This window comes from Periplaneta americana, chromosome 6 (assembly GCF_040183065.1).
Source record: "Periplaneta americana isolate PAMFEO1 chromosome 6, P.americana_PAMFEO1_priV1, whole genome shotgun sequence".
NCBI lineage: Eukaryota > Metazoa > Arthropoda > Insecta > Blattodea > Blattidae > Periplaneta > Periplaneta americana.
The window spans coordinates 186,017,752-186,032,718 of record NC_091122.1 but is presented as its reverse complement, the minus strand read 5'-3'; the positions used below and the strand labels follow the sequence as shown (position 1 = coordinate 186,032,718).

General features: G+C 36.9%; 1 protein-coding gene across 1 annotated transcript in view; it reads left to right on the top strand.

The window, feature by feature from the left end:
* LOC138702132 (Fanconi anemia group J protein homolog) overlaps positions 1-14,967 on the top strand; it is a 320,429-nt gene that overhangs the window by 275,515 nt on the left and 29,947 nt on the right. The window contains exon 5 of the mRNA XM_069829730.1: positions 12,626-12,729. Coding sequence (XP_069685831.1) covers positions 12,626-12,729 — 104 coding nt within the window. The remainder of the gene's footprint in view (positions 1-12,625; positions 12,730-14,967) is intronic.

Below are 14,967 nucleotides of genomic sequence, written 5' to 3'. Positions count from 1 at the left end.
TGTAGGCTACACATATTTCACTTAGATAATCAACTTATTCTTTCTCAAAACGGACAAGTTCTTTGAAGCTCCGTGGACTAATAAATCGTCGTTCCCTATATTTTTTTTTTCGAATGTTCATAAACTTAGCAATTAGGCCTACATTAGACCTAAACATAAGGTTTTTAGTTGCAGCTACCTTCGAAAAGAACCACTATTTACCTATAAGTAGATATCAATGAATGGTGTTTTTATTCACATGTTTTTAAGTAATTACTGATAGATTTGAAGTATTTGTATTCAGTCTTCAGTAGGCCTAAATACTGATAAACAGAGCTAGGAAGTTGATGTTGTGTGAGCTTGGACTATATATCTACCGAATGAAAGTAGTAGCGCAGCTCACAATATCAGTGAACCAGAACGACAAACATGTACAGCCGGGTGGTAACCAACATGTGCTCCAATCGTCCACAGCCTTAGAACAAGAAAATAATAAACGAATAATAAGAAAAAAAACAATAATTTGTAATTATAAACTTTGTAGCTCCCGTCTAAAATAATTTACCCATATATATAAAAATAACATACGAAGTATAGGCCTACAATTATGATTCTAGCCTCATTATAACAAATAACATGAATATTTTCATTTTATCAAAAGAAATACTCCTTTTATGTTTAGAAAAAAAAAGAATATTTGTACTTTGAAAATATTCGTTCACAAGACGTTACTGGAGCAAATCTGAAATATGCAGCAAGCTATATCTTAAGGCTTATTATCATCAGGTGAACAACAACTTTGTGAATCTAATAGTGTATCTCGTATACCTATGACACATAATATTAAACCCATAATTGTTTTCAAGGAAATTGTTCATTTCTATTGTAATGACAGCTAAGAGGTTCGTATCGTATTCTGATGTTGAACTTGGACTGCAACGCAACCGAATGCATGGCAGCACCAGACGTCAACAGACCAGCAAAACAAACAAGTATTGACGGCTGGTAAATAAACTTCTCTTCCAACCATAATTTAACGAAGAATAATTCGGAAAAAAAATAAACCCGTGTTACACACTCTTGTTTGCATAATGATTTAATAACAGATTAGTTTACTTTTTTGGAATCATGCATAATATTAACATTACGTAAATAATACAATAATAACAGAAGAGTTCACTTTGTTCATTTATATAATGTTTAAGTTTTTAACTTTCTAAATTTCATGTTGTGTACTATGATTACTACCTATTGTATTGATATATTTCTTACTTGTCTCCATTCCATAAATGTATTTTTCTGAAATTGTTTCTGGATCTATATGGTTATCTCTTATGGCAGGCGATGTATTAATAAATATAAATTAACAATATTCTTCAAACTATTCACGACTGTACACAGCTTCACAGAATGATACTATGCATTGTGTATGTGAACTGTAGCGAGCGCGAGCAGGGCGAGGCGTGTGTGACATCTATACTCCACACTGTACTCAACTGAAATCTACTGTTTTGGCACGAACTTCTTACCTAGCTGAATAAGTAAAAGAAATACTTAGGCCTACTAAGGTAAAGGTAAACTAATTACTAGGAACCGGATTTTTATGTAATATCAAGGTATGAAATATGTACATATTTATGTAAGAAAAATAAGCTGAATATGTACCAAAATATGTAAAATCATGAAAATATTTAATATCAATATCTGGGAGATACAGGATAGGTAAGACTCTCCAGTTGTGATTTCATAGAGCACCCGACTTTTTTACCGCACACTTGACACATTACTATTTTTCCATCTGTAATGAAAGCTTCGTCCATCGCAATCCATGATTTTATTTTTGTCGTTAGGGTTGAAGATACAGGGACCATTTTAGTTAGTTAAAAGCAGTAGATAAACTCACTTCCACTTTATACAGTAAGTACTAAAACTAGAGAACTGAGTGAAATGAATGACACAACAGTACTTCAAGCACTGTTTCGCTTTACTGGATTAGTAGAAAATAAGAGGAGATGTGGGACACATGCATTTTAGCTGCTCCCCGTAAAAACAAAGTACCTACTAATACCTCAAACTATGGGCATTTACAAACTGTTCTTTGAAAACTGACATTCCTGTCTCATTCAGAAGGGTAGGATTATTCCAGCCGAGAACCGTACTTTCTAATTGCTCAGAAAATCCCATTTCCGTATAGGTCTATTTACGTAATACCAAGCCATAATATGTAATGTGGGGTAAATATGTAAAAATATGTAGTATCAAATTTTAATATATTAATGGTAATTACAAGATTCGCAAAGATTTGTTATTTATATACGGTTAGGTTGAAAGGAATATAATATGTAATTACATAAAAATCCGGTCCCTACTAATTACTTACATTTTATTCGCCTCATCATAAGTAATTACTTGAAAAATATAAAGTAGAAGTAATTACTGATTTTTATTCACATCACACGGCTGACGCAAAAAGCCGCTGTTGAAATGTTTGCACTCGTCCGTGTTGTAGGACTCATTGCTGTCGAAATAGCTAACGCGCTCACTTGTTCTGAACAGTTAGACCCATTAGGGCCTACTGGTTATTTGATATTTAGCCTTCTTGTAAAGTAAATCGTCCACAGTGTTTATTGTGCGTGTGGTCGTAGGTTCGACTTGTAACAGAAGACATGTCGGCCAAACTACATTTACATAATGCCTTTCCACACTAAGACAACTTTTCTATCCGTCTGATTAGGGGATATCTATCCCACATGTCTTCTTCCCCTAGGTCCATAACCTAGCAAGAGGGATGGTATTCCATCCTTTGGATAGGGCCTATGCTGGTATCAGTAACCCCGTAGTTCATCTATACTTTTCATGAGACTGAATATTTTGAGATCTTTTCTAATATCTTCATTAATATCTTAATTTTTTTTTCCTTATCTAGAAGTCTTACTGTCCACGCCTGTGGAGTAACGGTTAGCACGTCTAGCCGCGAAACCAGGTGGCCCGGGTTCGATTCCCGGTCGGGGCAAGTTACCTCGTTGAGGTTTTTTCCGGGGTTTTCCCTCAACCCAATATGAGCAATTGCTGGGTAACTTTCGGTGTTGGACCCCGGACTCATTTCACCGGCATTATCACCTTCATCTCATTCAGACGCTAAATAACCTAAGATGTTGATAAAGCGTCGTAAAATAACCTACTAAAATAAAAAAAAAGAAGTCTTACTTCCGCTACTGAACGTAGGAACTCAATATCCCTTTTATCCGAGCGGTTTAGTGTTCAGTTCCCAGTTGCACAAATTAGAATGGGTACTGCCATCGTTTTATAAAATTTTAACTTGCAGTTTTCAGTGTTTCGTTTTTAATGTTCTACGTATTGTTTCACGAATGTCTATAAAATTTGTTTTATGTTTACTTCTTTCTAACAGTAACACTCATTAAATCGTAGATAATTAAAATTATTAATCTACTCTGTTACTAAGTTTTGATTATTAATAATAGTCTTTATTAAACACAATATGTACAATTTTCAGCCTTTTTTTTCTGGAGGCCTGGCTCGGAGCGTCCAGAGTGACGATGATTGTGAAGTATTGGTGGAATTATAGAGAGGGGAGTGAACCCCGAGAAAGATTCCTTGCTCCAGCTTTATTTACCGCCAATTCCTTCATGATCCAGACGGGGATCGAACCCGAGTCGCCACGGTGGAAGACGGAGGAGCTAGCCACTTGGGCACGGACGAGTTTTGCTTATTAATCTAACAACGTGGTGATGTCATCACCGTTACGACGTGCAATGAAAGAATTGCAGTAGCGCTGAACAAACAAAGAAGGCCGTTGTGCCCTTGTTGCACTGGATGCCACAAGCCAAAGCTGTAGAGACCTTATATAACTGGGGGAGGCGGGGGCTGGCTTTCAATATCTGGGCTTGGAATTAAGTATCTAGGAGACCGGGCTTAATGGAGAGAGAAGCCGCCATTTCATTTGCAATTGCCGGCCGCACAGCCAATTAATTACAAACGGTTAATGGACCGACCAACTATCGCGCAGATTTGTTGTCTTTTTTTATTTTATTTTTAGTGATGAGGATTTTACTTTGACACTAAACCCGAGGCAGGATAAAGACGGGTATATTAGCGAAAAAAAAGGGGGGGGGATGTCTTCTTCAGATATGGCGCGGAGTTCACATAGGAATGACGATGCTTGCAAGCTGTAGGCTGTAACGTGACAGTGGTGTAACCTGTGCACTGTTGTGTATTTCTAATTCTGTTGTGGTAAAGAAAATAGGCGGGGTTGTTTCGCTTTGCTAACGAGTCTGCGAACAATTACAGAAAAGCAGCAATTTAATGCCATACGAGCGAGTCGCCGTGGGTTCGAATCCCATGTTGTGGTATGAAGTACGTTGCTTAACATTATTCGTAATTGCTTTTGTTCGCATAATATTTCATGAGTATCGCGTTGTCATCAAGGACCTCACGTGTTGTGCGACAATGGCTTACACTCTACGTTGATGAAATGTTTGGTTTCTTTCAAGTGATCCTGAAGCTGCAGGGAGACCTAACACACTTTTCACAGCGACGTAATTTCCGGACGTGTGGTAGGTCCTAATGGATGTCGTAGACCATAAATGGGCATCGTGTCTCACTTGAGAAATAATGCCTCATTGACCTTCACAGAGCTTATCGCTCTGAGTGACATCATCTTCACAGTCCCCGTTCCTCCCTCACGCAGCTTCTAGGCGTGGACAGGTTCTATATCAGTTTCATAAGCAATATCAGCGGTGGCATTATGTCATTATCAAAGCAGTGTGCACGCGTTAGAAAACGATTATTTCATGAGAAATGGGAAGAAGAGTTTTTTTTGCTGTTTAGAAGGGGAGAACATACGATGTATGTTATGTTCGAAAATCCTATTAGGCATTAATAAATTTAATATACAACAACATTACTCCTTATGTCATAAAGAACATACTGAATTAGAAGGTAAGACAAATTAAATGTTTGACTATAATTATATGTGTGCAAAACCGCCTTTGCTTATCATAAAATAAATAAATTTTCATTAACGTTTTCGATACATGTGTATCATCTTCAGATGTGAAATGTTAGATTAATATGATGAAAACCTTGCCTATTAGATGGAACTTAATGTGGTAATGTTCGGGTCATATTAGTGTGATTGCTTGGACTTGACTTAGGTTGATCTATGATATACATGCTATGTTAGGTTAAATCACTGCGAGTCATATGATATGATCTAAAATATAAAATAAAACTGTTTAAGAATTGTGACCACTATTATCTTCTTTAACAATTTTAATTTTTATATATTTTAGATCATATCACATGACTCGCAGTGATTTAACCTAACATAGCATGTATATCATAGATCAACTCAAGTTAAGTCCAAGCAATCACACTAATATGACCCGAAAATTACCACATTAAGTTCCATCTAATAGGCAAGGTTTTCATCATATTAATCTAACATTTCACATCTGAAGATGATACACATGTATTGAAAACGTTAATGAAAATTTATTTATTTTATGATAAGCAAAGGCGGTTTTGTACACATATAATTATAGTCAAACATTAATAGCTTATCGGCAAACTTCAACATGAAATTGAAATTAAATGTTATTCTTCGTACTATTCCGAAGAAAATTTATGATCTTAACATTTGCATAGTATACTAAATACGACATTATACCTTAAACACGCTGCATTAAAAGGTAGCCTACGAGAAATTAAATGTTGTTTGTACGTATTATTTCCAAAAGGAATTTATAAAAAAAAAATATCAAATGTGCGTAGAAAACGAAATATGATTTTCTGAAATTATTTTAGGTCGAGAACGTGCAAATCTATTAAGTAATCTTGAGAAACGCCAGAATATTCAAGAAAATAAACGTAAACAACGTGATGGAATATTATTGGCTAGTTACGCAATTTCTCGCCTGTGATTTAAATCAGTTCAATGATGGAGAAATAGTAAAGAGGTTTATGATTAAAGCTGCCGAATTAATTTGCCAAATTGAATAAAAGTTTTCGAGTCTCTCACGTTAACAAAGCGCTTTCCTAATAATTCGCCACTGACCGCCTTAGCGATTACGATAAGGTCACGCAGGTCACAGCAGTTTATATTTGCCATCCTACTCTGCAGTCTCCTCTCCTAGTAAACAAACTATTTCAAATCGAGTGCCTCACGTAACCGAAAATTGTGCCCATGTATGTCGTAGACCACAAGCGGGCAAAACAGACTCTGTGGTCGCCGTGAAGTCAGGCTATCAACCGCAGATATCAGTGCTGTACTTCTTGATCTCCCCACCTTGTCATTTTGTTGTCATGCAGGCTGCATCAATTGCTCCTTACATTTTGCCTGCCTATTAATTTTGAGATTTAGGTTGTTTTAATAAACACATTTCTAAGTAGGCCTATCTATTTGGATGTGAGTTATTGAAACTAAAAAAAAAAAAAAAAAAAAAAAAAAAGAAAAAGAAGTGCGAACTCAGTCGTAAGTCTGGAAAATAGAGTTCCTTGCGATGAAGGAAAAGAGACAAAATTTGTATGTAAAACTATTAGAAGCACTCTTAGAAGAGGTAAGAAGGAGACTTCGAATAATTTGTCACCTTCATATACACCAACTGATTAGGACTCCGAAATTGCGGATATGCAAGCAGTAAAACAAGTCGGCTGGATGCATTTCACTATCTTAGGACGCAAACTGCAGAATGAACGACTTGTACAACTTTATATGCAATAATATCAAGAATATCCGAGTCTGACAATATTGCTGGCCACGTAGGCTGTTATAACGCACTTGACGTTTCCAATAAATAATTTACGGGAAAAAGCACTTTGTATAATTAGCTGGAGCAAGCGACATTCAGGCACAGGCACCTGTACAATAATTGCAATCTGAGGCTAATTACAATGAGATGGAGTCTAAACTAGATCATCGGGGCGAATATGTTTGGGAACAATAGTCGGAACTTGGTTTAGGCCTCCTCTACCTCTGTTTTGGGAGTAGATTTATATAGCCACGAACTGCATGCAATGCCACGACTAGCGGAAATCATCGCCTATATTGCCGTGTACTGTAGTGTATAATTGACAAATAATTCCAGGAGTAGGCTGAAAGATTCCATCACAAATCCAATGTGCACAACGGTGAAGCTTCTGGAGATGTGAATCGCCTACGAAAATACAGTAACCAGTTTAGAATCGGCGTTGAATTTTACACGCCACTGACTCCCTCCTTATCCAGTGTAACTTAGGCCTGTATCTATAGAGCCTAATTATAGTGGTGGTGCTGATAAATTATGTAGAGCCTAATTATAGTGGTGGTGCTGATAAGTGATGTAGAGCCTAATGATAGTGGTGGTGCTGATAAATGATGTAGAGCCTAATGATAGCGGTGGTGCTGATAAATTATGTAGAGCCTAATGATAGTGGTGGTGCTGATAAATGATGTAGAGCCTAATTATAGCGGTGGTGCTGATAAATTATGCAGAGCCTAATGATAGTGGTGGTGGTGATAAATGATGTAGAGCCTAATTATAGTGGTGGTGCTGATAAATGATGTAGAGCCTAATTATAGTGGTGGTGCTGATAAATGATGTAGAGCCTAATGATAGTGGTGGTGGTGATAAATGATGTAGAGCCTAATTATAGCGGTGGTGCTGATAAATTATGCAGAGCCTAATGATAGTGGTGGTGGTGATAAATGATGTAGAGCCTAATTATACTGGTGGTGCTGATAAATGATGTAGAGCCTAATTATAGTGGTGGTGCTAATAAATGATGTAGAGCCTAATTATAGTGGTGGTGCTGATAAATGATGTAGAGCCTAATTATAGTGGTGGTGCTGATAAATGATGTAGAGCCTAATTATAGTGGTAGTGCTGATAAATGATGTAGAGCCTAATGATAGTGGTGGTGGTGATAAATGATGTAGAGCCTAATTATAGCGGTGGTGCTGATAAATTATGCAGAGCCTAATGATAGTGGTGGTGGTGATAAATGATGTAGAGCCTAATTATACTGGTGGTGCTGATAAATGATGTAGAGCCTAATTATAGTGGTGGTGCTAATAAATGATGTAGAGCCTAATGAAAGTGGTGGTGCTGATAAATTATGTAGAGCCTAATCAAAGTGGTGGTGCTGATAAATGATGTAGAGCCTAATGATAGTGGTGGTGCTGATAAATGATGTAGAGCCTAATTATAGCGGTGGTGCTGATAAATTATGCAGAGCCTAATGATAGTGGTGGTGGTGATAAATGATGTAGAGCCTAATGATAGTGGTGGTGCTGATAAATGATGTAGAGCCTAATTATAGTGATGGTGCTGATAAATTATGTAGAGCCTAATGATAGTGGTGGTGCTGATAAATGATGTAGAGCCTAATTATGGTGGTGGTGCTGATAAATGATGTAGAGCCTAATGATAGTGGTGGTGCTGATAAATTATGTAGAGCCTAATGATAGTGGTGGTGCTGATAAATTATGTAGAGCCTAATGATAGTGGTGGTGCTGATAAATGATGTAGAGCCTAATTATGGTGGTGGTGCTGATAAATGATGTAGAGCCTAATGATAGTGGTGGTGCTGATAAATGATGTAGAGCCTAATTATAGTGGTGGTGCTGATAAATTATGTAGAGCCTAATGATAGTGGTGGTGCTGATAAATTATGTAGAGCCTAATGATAGTGGTGGTGCTGATAAATTATGTAGAGCCTAATGATAGTGGTGGTGCTGATAAATTATGTAGAGCCTAATGAAAGTGGTGGTGCTGATAAATGATGTAGAGCCTAATTATAATGATGGTGCTGATAAATGATGTAGAGCCTAATGATAGTGGTGGTGCTGATAAATTATGTAGAGCCTAATGATAGTGGTGGTGCTGATAAATTATGTAGAGCCTAATGATAGTGGTGGTGCTGATAAATGATGTAGAGCCTAATTATGGTGGTGGTGCTGATAAATGATGTAGAGCCTAATGATAGTGGTGGTGCTGATAAATGATGTAGAGCCTAATTATAGTGGTGGTGCTGATAAATGATGTACAGCCATATGATAGTGGTGGTGCTGATAAATTATGTAGGCCTAATAGTGGTGTTGCTTATTTAATATTATGAATAGTGTTGGTTACGATATAATTATCGTAGTGGTGATAATATGATGTAACAGCGGTGCTAATAAAGTAACCCATTTAATAATGATGGTGTGGATTTAATATAGTTGATGGTATTGGTGCTAATATAATATGACATAATGATAGTATTGGTGCTAATAATAATAATGATGAAATATTGGTGATGCTGATACTATGATAGCATTGGTACTTATGTAATATACGAGTAATAGGCCTATGATAGTGGTGGTGCTAATAAGTTATGTATTAGTGTGGTGCTGATTTAATACTATTGATACAGTAGTAGCTGCGATGCAACACGCACGGATATAGCTTACTGTTGCAGTGATGCGTCTCCCCTAACTAGTGATGCTATTGAATGATGCGCCTCATGGGGGGATGGATGCTGTTACCATAGCAACAGCAAGAGCTGCTATTGGTTATCCGAATCGAGTCAGTGTTCCTGGTTGGCTGCAAGAGACACGCAGAGATATTCCTTCCATTGGTGGAGCGAGTGGGAGCAGCCCTTGTGAGAGACAGACGCGATGTCATTTCCGTGGGCTGATGGTGATGCAGCAGCGAGTCTCTGTAATTGAATTTTGACCACCCCACCCTATCCACCCCATTTACTCTCCCTCGTGTCCTGCCTGACTGGATGCTATTGAAAAATCATCTGTCCCCTAGGATGGGGTTCTTAGAGCACTGGGTATTTCGTTTCAGTGTTATTGTTTTGGTATGCGATGGTGGGACTCCCTCCGCGTGGAGTCAGCAGTTCTCAGCGTAACATTGCAATAAAGAAATGTCTGAATTTCTGCGTTGGTTGAAAATGGTCCGCTCGTTCGACAACGGTGTTAATGTACGCGTCATATGATAGTGGAACACTCCGTATTCTCTTTCCTGTGAAGGAAACCAAGGCTGTTGAGTGTAGGACATTCTAAGCAGCGAGTAATAGAAATCCACTGCAATGAAGAAACTAACACTTAGACCAAAAGGGGGCCCAATCTAGCCCATTGGAGCAGAATGATTGACCGGGGCCTAACAGTCTTGCCGCGAATGTAGCATCTGAAAAAAAAAAAATTCAGTAATTCCTATAATCAATGTCACGGTGCCCAGAATCAATGAAGATCTAGCATTTGTACCTCAAAGGGCGCACAAATTTGGACTTAGGCTAAATTGAGACAAATCACAAGCTATAATAATGAAACACCAACAAGCATTAAATAAATAGGCCTATATATCTGACCACCTGCACTATATCGAACACGAAATTAAATAATACCTCAATTACATGCAACAAAAGAGCTATATTTAGATTTAAATTCAACTTTTCAAAGTAAAATTCCCTACATAGGCCTTATGTAGACTTATAAAAACTGTTTCTATAATTCAGTCCTCGAACGTTGTACCTCATTCATTGCTAGTGGTGCCCCATTTCGATTATTACGATTCTCTGTTCTCTATTGATCTTGGCGTGTGCACAATACCTTCTTTTCATTTGTAACATTCGATCATGTAACACCGTCACAATAAGCATCTACTTAAAAAAAAGAAGAAGACTTTCCATTGACTCTTACTATTACTAGACTATTTAAAAACATCCACACCCACTTATCTAGCGTGTCATTTTGTTTACCTCTCACTGCCTCGAACCTTCTCTCTATTCCTCTGCACAGAATATACTTCATATCGATTCCACGGCTCTGGAATTCTCTCCCTGACCACGTCAGAGACGACAATATCAAAATTGAATTAAATAATCACAGTCTAGTTCATGGGTCCGTTCACACGCTACGGGCATTTATTCGAATCGATTTCTTGCCGTAAATCATAGTGTCAGTGTTGTCCTTAACGTGTAATGTATGTTTATTATTATTATTATTATTATTATTATTATTATTATTATCTCTCTTTTCTTTTTTTTATATTTGTTGTAAATGCTGTGTAGTGTTCTATGTTGATTCTGTATTGTAATATTACGTAACTAATTTACATTAATCTATTTAGTATTACTTTTTGTATGCCTGTACGTAGCCTATTAACTGGTAGAGTGGTAGAGAAGGCCCTTTGGCTTTAATCCTGTCAGGTTGTAGGCCAATACATAAATAATAAATATGTCACTGCTAACCCAACGTGCAGAAGTATGAGGAAGCTTTCCAGTGCCGTAAAGTGGATAGATTAGTACCTTGGGAACTGTTAGTCGATGGGGACAACACAGTTGTGTAATAGATCAAAGTCGCAAAATTTGCATTGGAAAAATAAGTTCTTAACTATAGAAAATTAATTTAAAAAGCGAATAGAAACAAATAATTATGCTTAAGATATCTTCAATTACAAACGCAGGACAGCCTTCCAGATGACGTAAGTAGGTACGTTCTCAAACCACATTGTCATAAGAGAAATTCACTGGAGAATGTGGAAATTTTTATTTAAGAATAATTCAAGAAAATTTTTCAACATAGGTCTAAACTAACAAAAGAACTGTTAATGAGCTTATATCGAAGTTTCCCCTCAAGCTGTGCACACCGGTTTACATTTTTACAGCAGATAGACAAATATCTACAAAAAAAATGTTTATATTTATTTAGACCTATAAAGAAACACTTTCAGCTTTCCGAAATACAGAACTGTCTCATTGGACGAAGTATAGCTAACAGACACACAGAAAAAAAAAAGGTGAAATTAAAAGAGCAGGAAAGATCACAAAATAAATTAAACAGGAGAAATTGGAAAACCATGTCAGAGGGACGGATAGAACACGCATCCCGAAAGAAATCCTGCAGTGTGCTCCTCGTGGAAGAAGATCCGTTGATCGCCCGGCTAAGAGATGGACTGATGTGAGACAGTAACAGACCATCTGGTTTAATAAATGTTTTGGATTATTATTATTATTATTATTATTATTATTATTATTATTATTATTATTATTATTATTATTATGAAAAATTGTATTCCCGGCTAAGCTAGTGAAGAGCGTTATCTAGCAAGTCAGTACAAGATGGATGATGACAACCCAACTACTCCAATTACGCTCCCTTGTTTCTTAAGGCAGCGTTCTGTGTCAGTTGTCAGCATGGGCTATTCATTTTGTATGATCTGCGTACATTTATGTGCGAAGTTTCGATGTGAGCTGGTTAAGAGTTCCCTTCTAAGCAATACGACTCGTGACTTACAGCTCATCGCTACACGCATGCTTCATGCTCTAGATAGAACCACAATCTAGTATATACAGTCACGAAGCTTGTGTTTATGAGGGTACTAGGAACAATAGACTGTGCAGGTACTATTTCGCATTGTTTGTAATGAGGCGATAGTAGCGATCCTAGTGGTTAGCAACTATCTAGGGATGCATATTTACCACGTATTGAGCTTCGTGACTATATACTAGACTGTGATAGCACTAAGTCTTTTGTCCAGGCGTTGACGAAACATAAGCTGCATACAAAACGAAGGAATCTAGTCTACTCAGTGGTACAGCTTGCTGGCTATTTCGTTAAATACATGAAAAGTAATATTGTTCTTCTCTCCTTTCATAGCAAGAGTCGTTGAGTATTACGACGACGAGGAGGACGATTTGGACGACTTCCAGACGAAAGCGAGCAAAATACTGAAGAAATTTAGATACGGAGATATTAAACAGGTGAGTTTTTGACAGATTTCACAGCGGAGGCAATGATTCGCTGTAGCCCACGTCTCTAAATAATTTTATCTAGTATCGTAAATGCCCAACTTCAAGAATCGTCACACGATATTCTTCGAGATTTTATGAACAAACTAAAAAATAAGATGGATCACTTAGTGCCGTTTGGCTAAGATAAAGCAAACTTACGTACAGAATTAGACCGACTTCTATCTTTCCTTGCTAATTCAGTCTTAACCTGAGACAACAAGGCAGGGTAGACTATAACGAAGAACTAGGTAGAGCGGGCTCATTGGGTAGTAAGAATAAAGCTTAAGTACTTTCTCAAGGTTTATACTTTAGAGTATGAGCACTTCCTGTGATTATATACTCGTAACCACTAGAACATACTCATATTCGCAAGAATAAAGACATTCTACCTAACGCGAATATATACTCATCTCTACAGCCTTCTTGATCGTTTGAAAGTTAGTATGTACTCGTGTTACCTATCCTCTTTGACCACACTGCACCGTGATGCTCAGTTTTTTTTTTTCACATGCTATTCGCATGCTGTAGTGGTTTGTGTTTTGCTTTTTATAAATAAATAAATTAACAAATACATAAATTAATTAAATAATAAAATTAATTAATTAAATAAACATAAATAAGTAAATGAATAAATAAATAAACATGAAAGCGAGAGTGAATCAGATAAGTGACGTTAATAAACAGGAAACAAGAAAATAGTACTGGGAAATCGTCATCACGGGATGTTGGATAGAGATTACGATCCATTTCTAGAATTCCAGTATGCTAATTCAGTGTTTTATTATAGAGTTATATACTGCATATAATTTTAAATTACAAGTAATTGCATTTTGCAATTCAAATTTTACAAAATAAACTGTAACTGTTAATTATATTTAACAATATAATCTGACCTTATAATTTGATAGCCATTCATATTTTTATAGGTTATGTTTTTTATGAATAACAAATACGTGTTTAACCTTTTTCACATTCACTTTTGTGAAGCGTCAAAAGCTTCAGAAGTTCACGTCTTTTTCTATATTTTTTCCATGAGGTACTACATCGTTCATAAATTCTGCCTTTTTTTTAATTTAACTTTAAACTGAACACAAATCAACAAATATTCAGGATTGAGCCTGCTACAAACCATACTCAGAATAACATGAGAACGAACAAACAAATATGAGAATATACTAGCTTCTATTCTTATCAAGCATGAGTATATATTCTGTACAAGATGGACACTTGAGTATATTCTACTATGCTTCCATGTTATGAGTATGTAATAAAAATGAGTTGATACTCAAATGTTTTTATTCTTACTAACAAGAGTATATACTAAAAAAAATTCCAATATATACTATATACTCATGTTTATTCTTACCACGGATTGTCCAAGATTTGCTATCCCTTGTAAAACTTACGTGTTGATGATCCATTGAAGTAACATCTTAAAGCTGTCACAACCAAAGAACCGACTTCCGACAGTTCTGTAACATTCCTACCTATCCTCAGCCAATAGAAACTGAATTCGACGCTCGTCTTTCCGGCGTCACGAGGCAAGTGAAGACATATTGCCACAGAGATCCTTGGCTCGATAGATACCGTAATGTAAACACGGAACATTAGGGTTTTAATGTGCACCTACTGTCTGCCTCAGGGGGAGGGGAGGGAAATGCTGCTAGCTACAACGCCGCACCTTCCACGTGCTTCACTAGACGTCAGAAGTCGCTTCTTTGGTTGCGACAGCTGTAAATATTTACAATTAAAAGTAAGAGTATCCATATGATACTGATGTATTAATTGTTTCTTTTGTATGACTTATAAATACGATTTTCGTAAATGGAAAATTTTAGAAATAATTCGGTTATATTGTATAGGCCAGCGTTTCTCAAACTTTTTTGAAGTGGGGACCACTTTTTAAAGTCGGAACAGTTCCGCGGACCGCCTTACTCTTGTTCCCTTCGAAAGCAAATTTATCATTTTCGTAGCATATTTTAATGCCAATATACTTATATTTTAAGATTGAATTAAGGTTCGGTACTTTGGGCCTCTGTTATGAATTCGGGTGGTCCTGGCTGGGTTACTGGCGCGGCGCCAGATGTGCAGGGAAAAGATGTCGAGAAACCCACGTAGGTCTATATAGTGCTTTAAATCCCTCTTTTGTTGCTGAGAGTAGAGTGGGAAGTCGATAGACGGGCAGGGTAAATTTCAAATGTCAGTACT